Source organism: Chiloscyllium punctatum, chromosome 36 (assembly GCF_047496795.1).
Source record: "Chiloscyllium punctatum isolate Juve2018m chromosome 36, sChiPun1.3, whole genome shotgun sequence".
NCBI classification, from domain to species: Eukaryota; Metazoa; Chordata; class Chondrichthyes; order Orectolobiformes; family Hemiscylliidae; genus Chiloscyllium; species Chiloscyllium punctatum.
In genome coordinates this window covers 45,157,217-45,175,079 of record NC_092774.1, presented here as the reverse complement: position 1 = coordinate 45,175,079, position 17,863 = coordinate 45,157,217, and the positions used below count along the sequence as shown (strand labels likewise).

General features: G+C 46.9%; 1 protein-coding gene across 12 annotated transcripts in view; it reads left to right on the top strand.

Annotated features, from left to right (window-relative positions):
- The window catches only part of LOC140461006 (uncharacterized), a 42,971-nt gene continuing 25,108 nt past the window's right edge, over positions 1-17,863 (top strand). For 2 of the 12 annotated variants that reach the window (XR_011954446.1, XR_011954443.1), the window contains exons 1-2: positions 1-116; positions 7,761-9,159. Coding sequence is in view for 1 of the 12 variants with exons in the window: in XM_072555776.1 (XP_072411877.1) it covers positions 8,166-9,152 (987 nt within the window). In the remaining 11 variants the exon portion in view is untranslated. The other 10 variants (XR_011954447.1, XM_072555777.1, XR_011954448.1 and 7 more) reach the window with 8 other exon arrangements.

The following is a 17,863-nucleotide window of genomic DNA, read 5'->3' as shown; positions in this document are numbered from 1 at the left end:
AGAGCGCAGGTGCAGAACTCGTCAGCGCCGTCGGTGTGAGTGACCGTTACCGCCGTTGAAGAGAAGTCGGACGGTCTCAGGGAGTTGGCGAGTGGAAGGCGCCCGGGGATCGCAAGGTGAGATTGGGAATGGGGGATCGGAAAGCTTCAGAAACAGCTCGGCGAGGGCCTGAGACATTCCTTTCCACCCGCTCCCGCGCGACTCCTCAGGCGCAGACCACCACGGGGCGGGGGGATGGCTCGGCGGCGGCCGCCGCCATTTTGCGCGCGCGTCATCCCTGATGACGGATGGGCCCGGGCCGGGGGGGTGTGGGTGGGTTACCCGGGCAACCGGCCACCATTTCGCGGGCGGGCGCGCGCGCGAGGCCGCTGCGCTGGTTGCTCTGGCAACCGTCCGCCATTTTGCGGGTCTTCCTCGCCGGTGAGGGTCGGTCGCCTGGGCAACCGGCCGCTCGCAGCCGCCATCTTATGAGCCTCGAGGCTTGTCGTGAGGTCAGGTTCGCGTCCTGCGAGAAGAGCTGGCTCTGAATCACCGGCAGTTCTTCCTCTCATCTTGAAAATCTTGTTGCAACAGGAGCGAAGTAACTCAGAAACTCGCCCGGGCTCTTTTAGAGAGTACCTTCCAAACCCACAGTGTAAGACTTTGGCTCAATCTACCAATTTACTTTCTTCGATGTGTGAGCCTCTTCTATGCGTGTTCTTTTAAATGAAGCACTAGGAGAAGATATTCAGTCTCACACTCTTGATTTATTTTAAACAGTAAGTGGACAAAGCATTCAGAGCTCTGGGTCTCACCCTTTTTTCCCTGACCAACTACCACGTGTGCCAGTTCAAAAAGTAAGACCTCGTTTTGTCCCTGCCCCAGTCTTTTATACAATAAAAAACGTCATGCACACACTGAGGTAGAATTATCTTCTCATTGGCTGTTAATCTGACTCCATTCCCCGCCTCCTCGGATGTCCGACCCCACGTGAGCCTCTTTTGCCCGCGAAACGGATCATCACGTGACCTCCTTGGCCCACTTCCTGGGCGTGAAACGAAATGTCACGTGACCGCCCCGCACTCTTCCGGGCGCGAAACAGAAAGTCACGTGACCGCCCCGCACTCTTCCGGGCGCGAAACAGAAAGTCACGTGACCGCCCCGCACTCTTCCGGGCGCGAAACAGAAAGTCACGTGACCGCCTCGCATTCTTCCGAGCGTGACACAGAATGTCACGTGACTACCTCCTGCGTGTATTAAACAGCGTCTTCACAAGCTTCTGACTGCTGCAGAGATTCACAGTTGCAGCCAACCTTCAGTTTTTTTTGTAAGTCATATATTTACAAGTCCCCCTTTTGGTCTCATAAACTTGTAAATATATTACTTACAACAGCCAATTCCTTCTGGAAGGAGAAGGGTCAGCAGGCACCATATTGACTTGGAAATGTATCGCTGTTCCTTTAGCGTGTCTTGGTCAAAGTCCTGGTCACAATTCCCTACCTCAGGACATTGTGCCCTTTCTTAAGGGACAATTAGGGATGGGCAATAATTGCTGGCTAGGAGAAAGCAAGGATTGCAGATCAGAGTCGAGCAAAATATTAACTAGGGAGAGAATAGGGCCCCTTAAAGATCAGTAAGGCGACCTATGTATAGAACCACAGGAGATTGGAAGGATACGAAACCAATATTTCTCCTTTAGTATTTAATGTGGAGGAGGTTACAAGAGCAAGAGAATTGACGTTTCTGGCAAGAGCCCTTCATCAGGAATGATGCTTGTGGGCCGAGGGGACTGGGGCTGGGGGGAAAGGTAACTGAGAGTGCGATAAGTAGGTGGAGGTGGGGGGAGTAATGGCGACAGGTTGGAGAGGAGGGTAGAGCGGATAAGATGGACAGGTCATGAGTTTGGTGCCGAGTGGAAGGTTGGAACTGGGATAAGGTGGGGGGGAGGGAAAATGAGGAAACTGGTGAAGTCCACAGTGATTAGATTACTTACAGCGTGGAAACAGGCCCTTCGGTCCAACAAGTCCACACCGACCCGCCGAAGCGCGCCCACCCAGACCCATTCCTCTACATTTACCCTGCACCTAACACTATGGGCAATTTAGCATGGCCAATTCACCTAACCTTCACATTTTTGGACTGTGGGCGGAAACCGGAGCACCCGGAGGAAACCCACGCAGACACTGGGAGAATGTGCAAACTCCTCACAGTCAGTCACCTGAGGCGGGAATTGAACCCGGGTCTCTGGCGCTGTGAGGCAGCAGTGCTAACCATTGTGCCACCGTGCCGTCCGTGATGCTGTGTGGTTGGAGGGTCCCGAGGCAGAAGATGAGGCGTTCTTCCTCCTGGTGTTGATTAGTAAGGGTGTGGCGATGGAGGAGCTGCATGACATCGGCGGAGTGGTGGGGTGGTGGGAGTTGAGTTTGGTCATGGGGCGAGTGGGGTTGGTTGGTGCTGGAGTCCCAGAGATGTTCTCTGAAGCGCTCTGGCTAATTACTGGCTAGCTGCTGACATTCCCACAAGTGAATCATATGAAATTTAAACTGGGAATTGGATTGTTAATTAAAAATGGAAGGACATGGATGAGAACATAAAAGGCATGATTAGTAGGTTTGCTGATGACACTAAAATAGGCAGTATTGTGCACAGTGAGGAAGGTTATCAGAAATTGCAGCAGGACTTTGATCAGCTGAGAAATGGCAAATGGAGTTTAACATAGATAAGTGAAGTCTTTGATTCTTGCATTTGGGAAAGTCAATTCGAGGCAGGGGTTTCATGGTGAATGGGAGGGCCTTAAGGAGTTAGTGAAACAGAGGGAATGTGGAGTTCAGGTGCACAGTTCTCTGAAAGTGGAGTCAAAGATAGACAAGGCAGTTGAAGAAGGCTTTTGGCACACTGATCTTCATCAGTCAGGGCAATAAGTATGAATGTTGGGAAATTATGTTGCAGTTGTACAGGGTGTTGGTGAGGCTGCACTTGGAGCATTGTGTTCAGTTTGGTCACTTTGCTATCGGAAGAATGTTAAACTGGAAAGAGTACAAAGAAATTTACAAGGATGTTGTCTGGATGCAAGGCTCTGAAGTTTTGGGAGAGATTGGACAAGTTAGTACTTTTTCCTTTAGGTCATAGGGAATTGTGGGGGGAATCTTATAGAAGCATATAAGATAATGAGAGGTATAGATAGGGTGAATGCAGTCAGTCTTTTTCCTCAGGTTGGAGAATCGAGACTAGAGGGCATCGGTTTAAGGTTCGGGGGGAAGAATAAAAGGGACCCTGAGGGGAATCTTTTTTACACAAAGGGTGGTATGCATATGGAATGAGCTGCCAGCGGAAGTGGTTGAGGTGATACATTAACAACATTTAAAAGACATTTGGAGAAATACATGGATAGGAAAGGTTCCGAAGGATATGGGCCAAGTGCAGGGAAATGGGGTTAGCGTGGACAGACATTTTGGTCGGCCTGGACTAGTTTGGGCCAAGGGGCCTGTCTGTGCTGTAGGACTTTATGACTATGACTCTGTGACATGCTGGGATATAGGGTAGAGATGAGGGGATGGGGAAATCCAGGTGAACTACTCACTTGAGGATGAGTATGGAGTGTGATGGAATACTCTCCACTCCTCTGGATGAATGCTGTTCCAACAGACCATGAGAAAAGCTGGATGCCATTGAGGACAAAACAGCCCACTTGATTGGCATCACCATCCACAAACATGCACTCCCTGCACCACTGGTGCTCAGTAGCAGCAGCATGTACCGTCTAAGCATGGAATTTAAGTTTGCTTCATTAAAGTTTTGACCTTTGAAGAAGCCAGTTCTCAGTGAGGGTGACTATAAAACAATGATCGATTGCCATAAGAACCCACCTGCTTCTTTAATGTTCTTCAGGATAGTAAATCTGCTGACCTTATCCAATCTGACCTACACATGACTCCTAGTCCACAGCAATGTTGTGGATTCATGAGTGCCCTCTGAAATGACCTAAGCAAGTCACTTAGTTCATGTGCTTCCCTTCTTGGTGATATCCTCATCTCAACAAAGAATAAGTAAAATTGATCATCAGTGGCATCCTGCACGAGTCTGTGGCCAAACAGGTAGCAAATTTCAGATCCTGGAATGAGTGATAACAACATTTGATCCCAGGAATGTATTGGTGGACTCTTAGCCAGCCTTTGAAAGGTCCGAGCAAGCCTCTGAGTTCAAGGGTAGTACAATGTCCACAAGTCATACAATCATACAGCATGGAAACAGATCCTTCTGTCCAACCATCTGTGCTAACCATAATCCCAAACTAGATCATCCTACCTGCCTGCATTTGGCCCATATCCATCAGAACATTTCCTGTTCATGTACTTCTCTAAATGTCTTTTGAACATTGTAACTGCAGCTGCATCCACTACTTCCTCTGGAAGTGCATTCCACACACAAACCACTCCCTGTGTAAAAAAAATCCCTCCTGTCTTGTTTAGATCTTTCTCCTCTTCCCTTAAAAGTATACCCACTAATCTTGAAATCCCCCAACATAGGGAAAAGACACCTGTTCATGTTATCAATGCCCCTTGTTATTTTATAAACCTCTATAAGGTCTCAATCTCCTACCCTCCAGTGAAAAATGTCCCAGCTTATCCAGCCTCTCCTATAACGAAAACCCTCCATTCCTGGTAACATCTTAGTAAATCTCTTCTGAACCCTCTCCAGCTTTATGAAAGAAAAATAATAATTTCTTTAAAATCAGCAACTACCTTACAGCCATTAAAATGGAAATATGAAATTATTTTGCGATTAGGTCAGTTCAGCATTTCAAACTGAGATTGTTGAATGTTTATGATGTAAAGTTTTCAAATGTTATGGAATCAAGGCAGATGCTGCTTCACAGCGCCGGAGACCTGGGTTCAATTCCACCCTCAGGTTCATGTGGAGTTTGCATATTCTCCCTGTGTCTGCGTGAGTTTCCTCTGAGTTGAAAGATGTGCAGGTTAGGTGGATTGGCCATGTCAAATTGTTCATAGTGTCCAGGTACGTGGAGGTGAGGTGGATTAGCCATGGGAAGTGCAGTGTTATGGGGATACTGGAGGAGGGTGGGTCTGAATGGGTTGCTCTTTGGAGAGTCGGTATGGACTTGATGGACCAAATGGCTTGTTTCCACATTAGCAATTCTATGATTAATGTGCAGACAAGATATTTGAGACAGAATCTAACTGTCTGAGCTTGAAGTGATCTAGTTTTGTTTTGAAGGTGCACTGAGTTTTCTGTCTGCTGCAGACTGTCTCAAACCCCTGGACCATTTGCTAAGGGTGAGGTGCAGTCTTAACAGAGAGGAAAATTTATGTTTTTGTGGAGAAGGTAGAGGATGGTGATGTCATTTTTGAGGGAAGCTAAGCTGGAGGCTTTCAGGGTTAGCAATAGTTTTAGCAGCAAGTAAAAGGCCAAATACGTTGTTGGTGCTGTTCCTTACTCTGAACTGTAAGATGCAGAAGGAGCTGGGTATCATGTGCATGAATCGCAGAAGGTGAATAAAGTAGGTATAAAATGGAAATAGACCAGCTGAGATAAAGAACAAAGAAAATTTACAGCCCAGGAACAGGCCCTCCAAGTCTGAGCCGATTCAAATCTACTGTCTAAACCTGTCACCCAATTCCTAAGCATCTGTATCCCTCTGCTCCCCATCTTGCTTCTGTCCATTTGCATCCTAAATGAATCTACCGTGCCTCCCTCTACTATCTCTGCTGGCAATGCGTTCCAGACACCCATCACCCTGTGTGTAAATGATGAATACAAAATTAGAGTGGTTATGCTTCAGTATTACAGGGCATTGTGAGACTGTATCCTGGAGTATTGTGCATGTCATTTAAGGAAGGATGTAAATGCATTGAAGACATTTCAGAGAAGACATAAGAAAGAACTGACTTGGTTGAAGATGGCTTTTTATGGAGTAGATTTGGACAGGATGTTTCCTCTTGTGGGAGAATCTAGAACATTTAAAATAGAGATGAGACTATTTTCTCTGAGGGTTGTGAGTGTTTAGAACCTGAAACATATGTTGGAAGCAGAGTTCTCGAATGTTTTTAAGGCAGTGGGAGATAGACTGTTGTGAAGGGGGTGAAATGTCATTGGGATTAAGCAGGAGTGTGGATTTGAGATTACAGTTAGATTGGCCAAGAGTCTTATTGAATGGCAAAACAAGCTTGAGGGACTGAATGGTGTACTCATTATTTTAATGTTAACCATGCAGTGAAAATAGTTTCAGTGGTGTCTCTTGATGAAGGAAAAAATGTGCTGTGACTCTGAAAGAAGCTCTTTGGCCATGAGAAGAGGATGATTCAGAGGTTCTGTGCTATGACCTTCCCTGTGGTAAACAGTAGGGAGTCACCTCTAGAGTTACCTCAATTGGATCTGTCTATTCACAAACATAGCTGCAGTTCTGATGATTCTGAGGAATCATTCCTCTTCTTAGATGGGCATTCCAAGATGATACAGCTGTGCCCGGAATGTAACCTCAACACATTTTAGAGTTTGGAAGAAAGTGAGGCCTGCAGATGCTGGAGATTTGTGGTGCTGGAAAAGCATGGCTGGTCAGGCAGCATCCGAAGAGCAGGAGAATCGACGTTTCTGCAAAAGCCCTTCATCAGAATGGGGCTAGTGGCCAAGGGGGTGGAGAGATAAATGGGAGGGGCTGGGGCGGAAAGTAGATGAGAGTGTGATAGGATAAGAGCGGTGGCGAATTGGAAGGTTGGATCTGGGATAAGTTGGGGGGAGGGAAAATGAGGAGTTTGGAGTTTGGCTGGACTTGCATCTGCTTTAGAGCTACGAAAATGTTCTTCAATTTCACTCTGGACTTAGGTAGAATGGTGTTGAGGTATTCTTCCGAGAAGAGAATCTTGGTTGAGGAATTCTTTAGTTTGTTCTCTGCAGTGAGCTTTGACTGTCTCCTTGTCCTTGATAAATTCCCCTCTGCTCTTTTGTCTAAGCAGGGTGGGTTCCAGAGTGCCTGGGCCATAGACTGTTTTCACAGCACTGAAGACAACGCTGCCTGTTATTGGTGTTTGAGTTCTTGGATCTTCTGTACTTTTTCTCCCCGCAGTTTGATACTTATGTTGTGGGAGTTAACATGAGGATGTCCTCAAAGCATCTCTGAAGAGACTGAATACAGCCACCAACTCAGGGGTGTGACCAGCTTGAGGTGGACTAAAGTGGAGAAAGCTGGTTTGGGAATGCACGGAGAACATTTAGATACTTTGTTGAGTATCTGCAGAGTCGAAGTGGAGGCACCTCAAGCTCCAAACACGTACCTGTCCCTTTCTGCTTTGCACATCCCATCCCACGGGACAGCACCTACAGATTATGCATTTGTTACCTAATCCAGAGTCATGTAAGGAAGCCATTCATGATCCTGAGTGGCTGCTGAAGAATGAGAGAGGCAGGGCTGTCTTCTCAGTCTTAGCCAGGTCATCAGCTACCATTTGAAGTACTTGTTCCGTAAGCGGTGAGTGTGCATGGTCCCCCAGCTGACTAAATAGAAATTGGCTGGGCCTCAGAAGAGAACATAGTTTACTCTTTGATTTTATTTTTAGTTTGCACAAAGGAGCTGGAGAAATCAGAGGAGAGGGAGAGAGAAAACTGGGAAGGAAAGAAGTAGATTATTTGGATTTCTGTACATACAAGAGAGAAACTGTTGAAAAGACATTTACAGCTTGAGGGGAAATTGTTCCATTGAAGGTAGAATTGTCTGTTTGCAATTCCAGTCCTGAATTCATGCTGACTTCTCTAATCTTCCTTTTTAGGATGTCAAAAGGAGAGAATTTTCAGACAGCAATGTCAAATCAAACGTCAATATCTGACAGTCCCAAGATTCACCAGGACCTGAAATTCATCAGCCTTTGAGTGTGGAAGAAGAAGTTTTTCTTCGTTCTTTCTGAGGGAAAAGATTTCAAATGTCAGTGTAACCAGAAAGCTAAGACAACAAACCCACCCGATTGAGAGTGTCCAAGTGAATTGACTGCAAAAAGCATTAATCAATTACACAGACTGAGTGTTCCAGTGAACTGATTGGAGAATGAGCTTTAACCAATGACACTGTCCAAGATAAAAAATCACACTGTTCACTGCGGGGAGAAACCATATCTGTGTTTTTTGTGTTGACGAGGCTTCAACTGATCATCCAACTTAGACACACAAACAACTGCACCATGGAGAAACCGTGGAAATGTGGGGACTGTGGGAAAGGATTCAGATCCCCATCTGATCTGGAAATTCATCGACGCATTCACACCGGTGAGAGACCGTTCACCTGCTCTGAGTGTGGGAAAGGATACACTCAGTTATCCAGCTTACAGACACATCAGAGAACTCACACCGGGGAGATGCCATTCAGTTGCTGTGACTGTGGGAAGGGATTCACTCGATCATCCACCCTGCTGAAGCACCAGCGAGTTCACACAGGAGAGAGGCCTTTCACCTGCTGTGAGTGTGGGAAAGGATTCAGCCATTCTTCCAACCTCCTGACCCACCAGCGGGTTCACACTGGGGAGAGGCCTTTCACTTGCTCTGAGTGTGGGAAAGGATTCTCTGATTCATCGACCTTGTTGAAACACCAGCAAGTTCACACTGACAAGAGACCCTTTATCTGCCCCATCTGTGGGAAGTGCTATAAAAGTTCCAGAGAACTGTCATGCCATCAACGTGTTCACACCGATGAGAGACCCTTCAGGTGCTCTCACTGTGGGACAGGGTTCAAAACGACATCTGACCTCACTGTCCACCAGCGAGTCCACACTGGAGAGAAACCATTCACCTGCTTTGAGTGTGGGAAAAGTTTCACTTATTCATCCAACCTCCTGAGGCACCAGCGTACTCACTCAGATCTGAGAGCCTTTCAATGTTCTGATGGTGAGGAGAGCTTTAAAAGCAGCAATGACTTGCAGACATACCGATGCACCGATGCTGGAGAGAGTCCGTTCTCCTGCTGCGATTGTGGGAAGAGGTTCACTGATTCATCCAGCCTGCTAAACGATCAGCAAAGTCACGTTGTGGAGAAGTCATTTACCCGCTCCGAATGCGGGAAGGACTCACTTGGGTGTTTACCTTGCTGCAACAGCAGTGAGTTCACTCGGAGAAGAGGCCATACACTTGAGCCCTGTATGGGAAGGAATTCATTCATTCTTCCCTCCTGCTGAGACTCCAGTGAGTTCATATATGATTGACTGCAGGGGTTGGATTCTGTTTGTGCAGCTATTCATCTCATTCAGAGCTGGCTGCTCCCCAGTGGAACTCGCTGGTGCGTCAGAAGGTTGGAGAATGAGTTAATGTTGTCATTTATGTAAATGATTTTGATGTGAATATAGGCGGAATGGTTAGTGAGTTTGCAGATGACAGCAAGGTTGCTGCTGTAGCGGACAGTGAAGAAGGTTATCTCTCAATACAATACAAACTTGATCAGGATGGCTGAGGATTGGCAGATGATGTTTAATTTAGATAGGTATGAGGGTTGCATTTTAGTAAGGGAAATCAGGGCAGGACTTATACACATAATGGTACGGTCCTGGGGAGTGTGGCTGAGGAAAGAGACCTTGGGATGCAGGTTCGTATTTCCTTGAAGATGGAGTCCCAGGTAGACAGGTTAGGAAAGAAGATTTTGGTACGCTTGCTGTTATTGGTCAGGGCATTGAGTATAGGATTGGGTTGACATGTTGCGGCTGTACAGGACATTGGTTATCCCACTTTTGGAATACTGCGTTCAGTTCTGGTATCCTTGCTATATGAAAGGTGTTGTTAAACTTGAAAGGGCACAGAAAGGATTTACAATGATGTTGCCAGGGTTGGAGGGTTTGAGCTACACATACAGGCTGAATAGGCTGGGGCTATTTCCCTGCCGTGCCTGAGGCTGATGGGTAACCTTATAGAGGTTTATAAAGTCAAGAAGAGCATTGGTAGGGTATATAGCCAGGTCTTTTCCCCTGGGTAGGGGAGTCCAAAATGAGTTGGCATAGTTTTAAGCTGAGAGGGGAAAGATTTAAAAGGGATGTCAGGGGCATATTTTTCACTCAAAGGGTGGTGCATGTATGGAATGAGCTGCCACAAGAAGTGATGGAGGTTGGTACAATAACAGCATTTAAAAGGCATCTGGATGGGTCTATAACTATGAAGGGTTTAGAGGGGTAAGGGCCAAATGGAACTAGATTAATTTTGGATATCTGGTAGGCTTGGGCAAGTTGGACTGAAGAGTGTGTTTCCATGCGGTAGAGCTCTAATCCTGAGATAGGGAAAAATTGTGTACCAGCCGCTCTCCTCCATGTTTCAGAGCTCCTAGACATAACTGGGTTTCAAGTCATCAACAACAATGGGGTATGGTAGAAATGTATAATCAAGCCAGAGATTGGGGTCATAATGGGATCTGTTCCTGACTGAAAATGAAATGGCAGATTTAGGTTTCTAGTGTGAAAGCAACTGTGGTTTTTATGGTCTGAGGAATTAAAACGATTATGTGATATTCCTGATTCTCAGAATGTACATGAACAACACCAACTTAGACCTTTTCATATTGTAAAACTTGCCAAGGTGCTTTATACTTGACCAAAAGCTTTATTGAGGTAGATTTTAGTGAGGGAATTCTCAAGCTTGATATCTTGGTAGCTGAAAGTGCAACCACAGATGGTGGAATGATGTTGGTGGGGGGTAGGAAAGGGTGACAGTTGGAGGAGTGCAGGGCTCTTGGACGCTCTGGCATGGAAAGCGTGACTGCCTTTGTGTAACTTTAAGTGCCGAAAGAGGTCCATGTAGGCCAATGCCATGGTGTGGGGATGTCTACTGGTTCACTAACCTTTAGGGAAGGAAATGTACCCTCCTTACCTGGTATGATCTATATATGACTGTAGGCTGTGATTGACTCCCTCTGGGCAATTTGGAATGGACAACAAATGCTGACTTAGCCACTGAGCCCACATTCCTTGAAATAAATTGTTAGTCACAAAGTGGTCCTGGACATTGTGCAACCATCTGTGAACGTCCCCACTTTGAACCTTACAATGGAACAATTAAGTAACTGAAGAACTTTGGACCCAAGACACTATCCTGAGGAACTCCTGCAGAGATGTCTGAGCTCCAGCAACAGCAACCATCTCTCTTTCATTAGGAAGGTGGAGATTCTTCCTCATTCAATGTCCTAGATAATTGGTAGTTGTGAACTTGCAGGATATTTTCTATTCATTCGTAGGAAGAGGGCATCGCTGGCCAGACCCACATTTATTGCCTCTGCCTAATTGGCCAGAAGGCAGTTAAGGCTCAACCACATTGTTGCAGATCTGAATTCACATGTAGGCCAGACCAGATGAGGATGGCCTTTTCCTTCCCTGAAGGGCATTAGTGAAGCAGATGGGTTTTTCCTGCTCATCATTAGACTCTTGATTCAGATTTCACTATCTGCCATGCCAGGATTTGAACCCAGGTCCCCAGAACATTATCTCATTGCCTCCCCAATGCCTTTGCTTTTCTCTGATAAGTGACTCCTTTAACTTAAATTTGTTCCAAAGCTGTGCAGGTTTTGTGGCCTGAAATTGTTAATTTACATTTAGTTTAGGATTTTAAGTTGATTCTGCACTGTTTTACTAACAAACCTATTGGAATGTTTTGAGAATGTAATTAGAAGAATAGATAAGCAGAACCAGTGAATGTGGTGTATTTGGATCTTCAGAGAAGGTGCAAAATTAAAGCACATGAGATAGGGGTAAGATATTGGCATGGATTGAGAATTGGTTCACCAGTTGGAAACAGAAAGAGAATAAATCAATCTTTTTCTGTGTTTCATGCAGTGCCTAGGGAGATGCTGCAAGGATCACTGCTTAGGCCCCAGTATTCATGGTACTTATGGCGAAAACAAATACAACATTTTCAGATTTGCTCAAGACTCAAAACTAGACAGAATTGTGACTTGTGAGGAGGTGCGAGGAGACTTTACGGTAATTTTGACAATTTGAGTGAATGGGGAAACAGTTGGCAGATGCACGCCAACATGACTAAATGTGAAGTTATACACTTAGGCGTGAAAAGAACAAAGGCACAGGATTATTTAATTGGTGATAGATTGGGAAAAGTGTATGTACAAAGGAATCTTGGTGTCCTTTCATATCAGTCAATGAAAGTAGGCAGGTGCCGCAAACAGTATGGATGGCAAATGGTATATCAACTATCATTTTGAGAGGATTTGAGCGCAGAAGTAAGAATGCCTTACTCTGGTTCTGCAGGGCTTTGGTCAGACTGTACGTGGAATATTACACATGGTTTTGTTTTCTGAACCTGAGACAGGATACCCTTGCCATAGAGTGAGTGCTGCAATGGTTCACTGAAGTGATATGTCGTATCTATTAACATTGATTTAAATGGGAACTATTGTTATGATACTGCTCCTTTAACAAAGTTGTTTTGTCATTTGTTTAAAGAGGGTCATAAAGGCATAGGTTCCCATATGTCTGGGTTTATCTGCTTGAAGAAGCTTTGAAAGGGAAGTGGCTAGTTCTCCTGGTTCAAGGTTTGGTTTGTTTTCGCAAGCTGACTTGTTTGCAGTTGCTGGTCAAGGTTTTCAATGCTGCTGGACCTAAAGAAACAGCTCCATGCTGATCCTTCCTCTCTCTGCAATCTCTCTCCTGTGTTTGATTTTACCTTTATTTGCCAAGGAGATATTTAAGTGTTTGGAACACCATCATTACGTTGCGATGGAGTTGATTGGGTTTTCAAATAGTTATGTCATTCTAAATTTGGTTATCTTTGGTTCATGTGTAAATAAATTGTTTTCTTTAAAACTGAGTGGTTGGGCCAGTTGCATCACTCCTGGAGTTTCCACCTTATACCTGCTTAAAACAACTAGGAAAGTTAGGGTCTGGGCTACCTTCTTGAAATGTTTTGAGAGGGTCTGGCCTGGTCCATAACACTATGAATTACCTATGATTTGGTGATGCTGGTGTTGGACTGGGGTGTACAAAGTTAAAAATCACACAACACCAGGAGATGAAGGAGCAGTGCTCTGAAAGCTAGTGCTTCCAATTAAGCCTGTTGGACTATAACCTGGTGTTGTGTGATTTTTAACAATGAATTACTTAAATTGTTTAACTTAATATCTACTTAGTATATTAGTTGCTCAATCTTTCCAGGGAGGTCAGTGTGTGAAAAATAGCTGAATAGTCTACCTTTTCCATAAATCGCCTGCATCCCTCAACCAGGTATGCATTGTTTTGACTGCCAGCAGAACTGTGGGAATAATTGGATGGAGCTACTAGAAAGCCATCACAGGCATGATGCATCAAATTATTTATTTTTGTTTTTATCATTCTAAAAAACAATATTTAGAATTGTGAGAGATGGGGAAATGGAGGCAGTAACCAAGTCAAAGTCAGCATCTTTGAAAGAGAGAGAGGTATCTGAATGTGGAGATCTGAGCAGAGGAAGAGAGAGAGAGAGAGAGACACACACACACACACCCACACGCCAGTCAGCATAAGACTGAATAGTACCAGAATCCAGGGAATACTGTACTGAAGGAGCTTAATTTTGTATCAGCAGGTGATAGCTTCAGAAACACTTGACATAGGTTGTAATCTTGGAGTAAGAAACTCCAGGACTTTCACTTCGATCTTTGGAATCATTGCTTAAGAAAAAAGCCCAGTTTAATAGCCCCACTGTCTTTATTCAAGGTTAATAGCTATCTGTGTAGTCATTTTGGTTAGAGAACAGAATTAACAGGACTTTAGGATCCCAATAAGCAGGTGAGAGAGCAGTTGAATATTGGCTTTATTTATTTATTTTTTCTCCAGCCAGCACAGAGTCAGTGCTCCAAACTGAGGTGACTCGACATCTTCTGCTAATTTTTTTTTAAGGAGACTATAAGTCTCCTGATTTTTTTTAATTTAAAACTCCCACACCTACCGCCTAACTGCGGTAGTGCTTATTTTTCCCCAGCAGCCATGTTGTGTGTGTGTGTGTGTGTGTAGGTGTGAGACACAGTGAAAGACAACAGGTGTACCAAGCTTTATTCAATTTCCACCACCAGGAAGGAAAGAAACGCCCAGTGACAAGCAGTGCCCTTCTCAGCACAGGGAAATGCTGCGTGAACAAAAAGGTGAAGGGGGAGTGGAGGGCAGAGATTAAATCAAAATCGAGTTGGAGGGGGAAATAATGCACTCCACTCCCTGTGGTGCCCACCTTTCCCTGAAAATCTCGAGGGTGTTGGTGGACACCACATGCTCCTTCTCCAAGGACACACGGGCTTGAACGTTGGCTTTATTTGCACTTTGCATATGGTACTGGAGAATTGAAAACAGCCAGATTATACAAAAAAAAGAGGGAGGATGCTGGGACTGGAGAAAGTACAGTAGGTACAAGGGAAATTGACAGTGTATGGGGACAGGATTTACAGCTTTGGGGAACAAATATTTATTAGAAATTAGAATTATCTGTTTGAATTCCTATCCTGTATGTATAGTCATTAATTTTGTAAACCCCAATTATAGGTCGTTCTTTGAGTGATGAGCCGCCATTTTTCTTCAGGAATAAAATGGTACATCTGTGATCATCTGTGCATATAATCGCACACGAATTAGATCGAGGGTGTGACGCTGTCGTTTTCGTTGCGATGTAAACTCCTATTTTGTGTCCGGTTGCTGCATCCGGATGTCTATTCAGAGGCTGGAATTTGTTAAAGTGCTAATGGCGGACGATATACCCAGAAGACCCCGCGGGTCAGAAAGTCGAGTGACACTTGGGGACGTGGGTGCGGTGTCGTTGCGTGGTCTGAGCATGCTCACTCTGCGAGAGGGCCGAAGAACTGGAGAGGAGGAGGGAGAGGAGGAGGAGGTGGGGCTGCCGGGACTCGAGACCGCGGGGAAGGGGGAAATGGGAGGGGAGAGAGGCTGAAGACCGCGGCCGACTTGGGAAGGCTGAATGTAGGCCTGAGACCCAAGAAGACGCGAGCCGACAGGTCCCGTCTTTTTAGCCTCGGGTGGGAGGAAGAGCCGAGCTCGCCCACCACCATCCTGTGTGTGTGTGTGGGGGGGGAGGTCGGTAGAGGGTGGAGCTCCGCCTTCGTGACGTCGGGTTGCCTAGGCAACCGGTCGCCGCCGCCGCCGCCATTTTGAGAGAGGTTGCCTGGCGTTTCGGTGATCGCCGGCGACCATTTTGAGACAGTCCTGAAATGTGGAGAGAGAGAGACCCTCGACGGCCATTTTGAGACTATCCTGAAAGGTGAGGATAAGACCACTGGCGGCCATTTTGGGAGGCAGTTGTTTCAGGTGAGGGAAGACCACTGCTAGCCATTTTGACACTATCCTGACAGACCACTGACGGCCATTTTAGGAGGCAATTGTTAAAGTGGAGGAAGACCCCGGCGGCCATTTTGAGTCTATCCTGAAAGGTGAGGATAAGACCACTGGCGGCCATTTTGAGGGGGGAGGGGGAGGAAGGGCAGGGGTAGAGAAGACATGTTCTTCTCTGTGGTAAAAACAAGGGCTGCAGATGCTGGAAACCAGATTCCAGATTAGAGTGGTGCTGGAAAAGCACAGCAGTCCCTCCCCCCCCCCCCCACCTCAAGTCCTTGTACCATTAGCTAATGGGGACAACTTTTCCTTGAAATGACCATTTTCTCCCCCCCCCCCCCCCCCCCACCTTGTCTTGCCATGTGCCCCTTATCCAATCTGGTCTCAAAAAGTTCCCCAAAAGAACCGAGAACAGAAATTGCTGGAAAGGCTGAGTGCGTCTGGCAGCACCTCGGCGTAGAGAGAAATCGGAGTCAACCTTTCGGGTGAGGAAGGGGTCACCGGACCCTGAACTCTGATTTCTCTCCACAGAGGCGCTGCCAGATCCGTCCGGCCTTTCCAGCAACATCTGGCATTGTTCTTGTTTACCCCCCCCAACAAAGTTCTACACCTGCCTCAGGTGTCACCTGAGATATCCTGTTCCTTACGATCCAGCCCCACTAACTACCTGACGAAGGAGCGGCACTGCGAAACAGATAAACCTGTTGGACTATAACCTGGTGTTGTGAGATTTCTAAGTCGGTTTTGAAACCAGTGTAAGTGTGTAAAATGAAGGGGGCAGCCTGCCCACTGTTTGCAGTGCAATCCCGAGGACCCGAAAGGTTAACTCCGACCTTTCTGTACAGAGGCGCTGCCAGACCGGCTCAGCCTTTCCAGCAACTTCTGGCATTGTTCTTGCCCCACCCGCCCCCCAAAAAAAGTTCTACACCTGTCTCAGGTGTCACCTGAGAAATTCTGTGTCTTACGATCCTGCCCCACGAGTCATCTGACGAAGGAGCAGCGTTCCAAAAGCTAGTGCTTGCAGATAAACCTGGTGTTGTGAGATTTTTAACTTTGCTGAGCTGGAAGGTTGGAACTGGGGTAAGGTGGGGGGAGGGGAGTTGAGGAAATTGGTGAAATCCACACTGATGCCCTGGGTTGGAGTGTCCCGAGGCGGAAGATGAGGCGTTCTTCATCCAGGCGCCAGGTGGTAAGGGAGTGGCAATGGAGGAGGCCCAGGACCTGCATGTCCTCGGCAGAGTGGGAGGGGGAGTTGAAGTGTTCAGCCACGGGGCGGAGGGGTTGGTTGGTGCGGGTGTCCCAGAGATGTTCTCTGAAGCGTTCTGCGAGTAGGCGTCCTGTCTCCCCAAAGTAGAGGGGAACCACATTGGGAAAAACGGATACAGTAAATGACGTGTGTAAGTGCAGGTGAAACTTTGACGGATGTGGACGGCTCCTTGGATGGCGGTGAGGGGAAGGTGTAGGAGCAGGTTTTTGCATTACCTGCAGTGGGCGGGGGTAAGGTGCCAGGAGGGGAGGTTGGGATGGTGGTGAGCATGGACCTGATGAGGGAGTCACGGAGGGAACAGTCTTTAAGGAGAGCAGATAGGAGTGGGGAAGGAAATATATCTGTGATGTTGGGGGTCCCTTTGTAGGTGGCGGAAATGGCAGAGGATGATGCGATATATCAGGAGGTTGGTGGGATGGAAGGTGAGGACCGGTGGGGGGGGGGGGTTCTGTGGTGGAACTGGTCCTCCTGGGAGCACATATGGCGAAGGAGGACCAGTTCGACCACAGAATACACCAGATGGTCTCCTCTTTCAAAGACCGCAATTTCCCCTCTCATGTGGTTGATAATGCCCTCCAGCGCATCTCATCCACATCCTACACCTCTGCCATTAAACCCCACCCCTCCAACCGCAACAGAACCCCCCTGGTCCTTATCTTCCATCCTACCAACCTCCGGATACATCGCATCGCCCTCTGTCATTGCTGCCACCTACAAATGGACCCCACCATCAGAGGTATATTTCACTCCCCACCCCATATGCTTTCCTTAAAGACCATTCCCTCTGCGACTACCTCATCAAGTCTATGCCCCCTAACAACCCACCCACCCCTCCCGGCACCTTCCCCCACCACTGCAGGTATTGCAAAACCTGCACCTACACCACCCCTACTCCTCACCTCTGTCCAAGGCCCAAAGGAGCCTTCCACATCCATCAAAGGTTCACCTGCACTTACACACGTCATTTATTGTATCCGTTGCTCTCGGTGCATCTTCTCTATATTGGGGAGACAGGGTGCCTATACGCAGAGCGATTCAGAGTACATCTCCGGGAGACCCCCCACCAACCAACCGCACTGCCCCATGGCCGAACACTTCAACTCCCCCTCCCACTCTGCCGAGGATGTGCAGGTCCTGGCCCTCATCCATCGCCACTCCCTTACCACTCGACACCTGGAGGAAGAACACCTCATCTTCCACCTCGGGACCCTCCAACCCCATGGCAGCAATGTGGATTTCACCAGTTTCCTCATTTCCCCTCCCCCCACCTTACCTCAGTTCCAAACTTCCAGTTCAGCACCATCCTCATGACCTGTCCCAT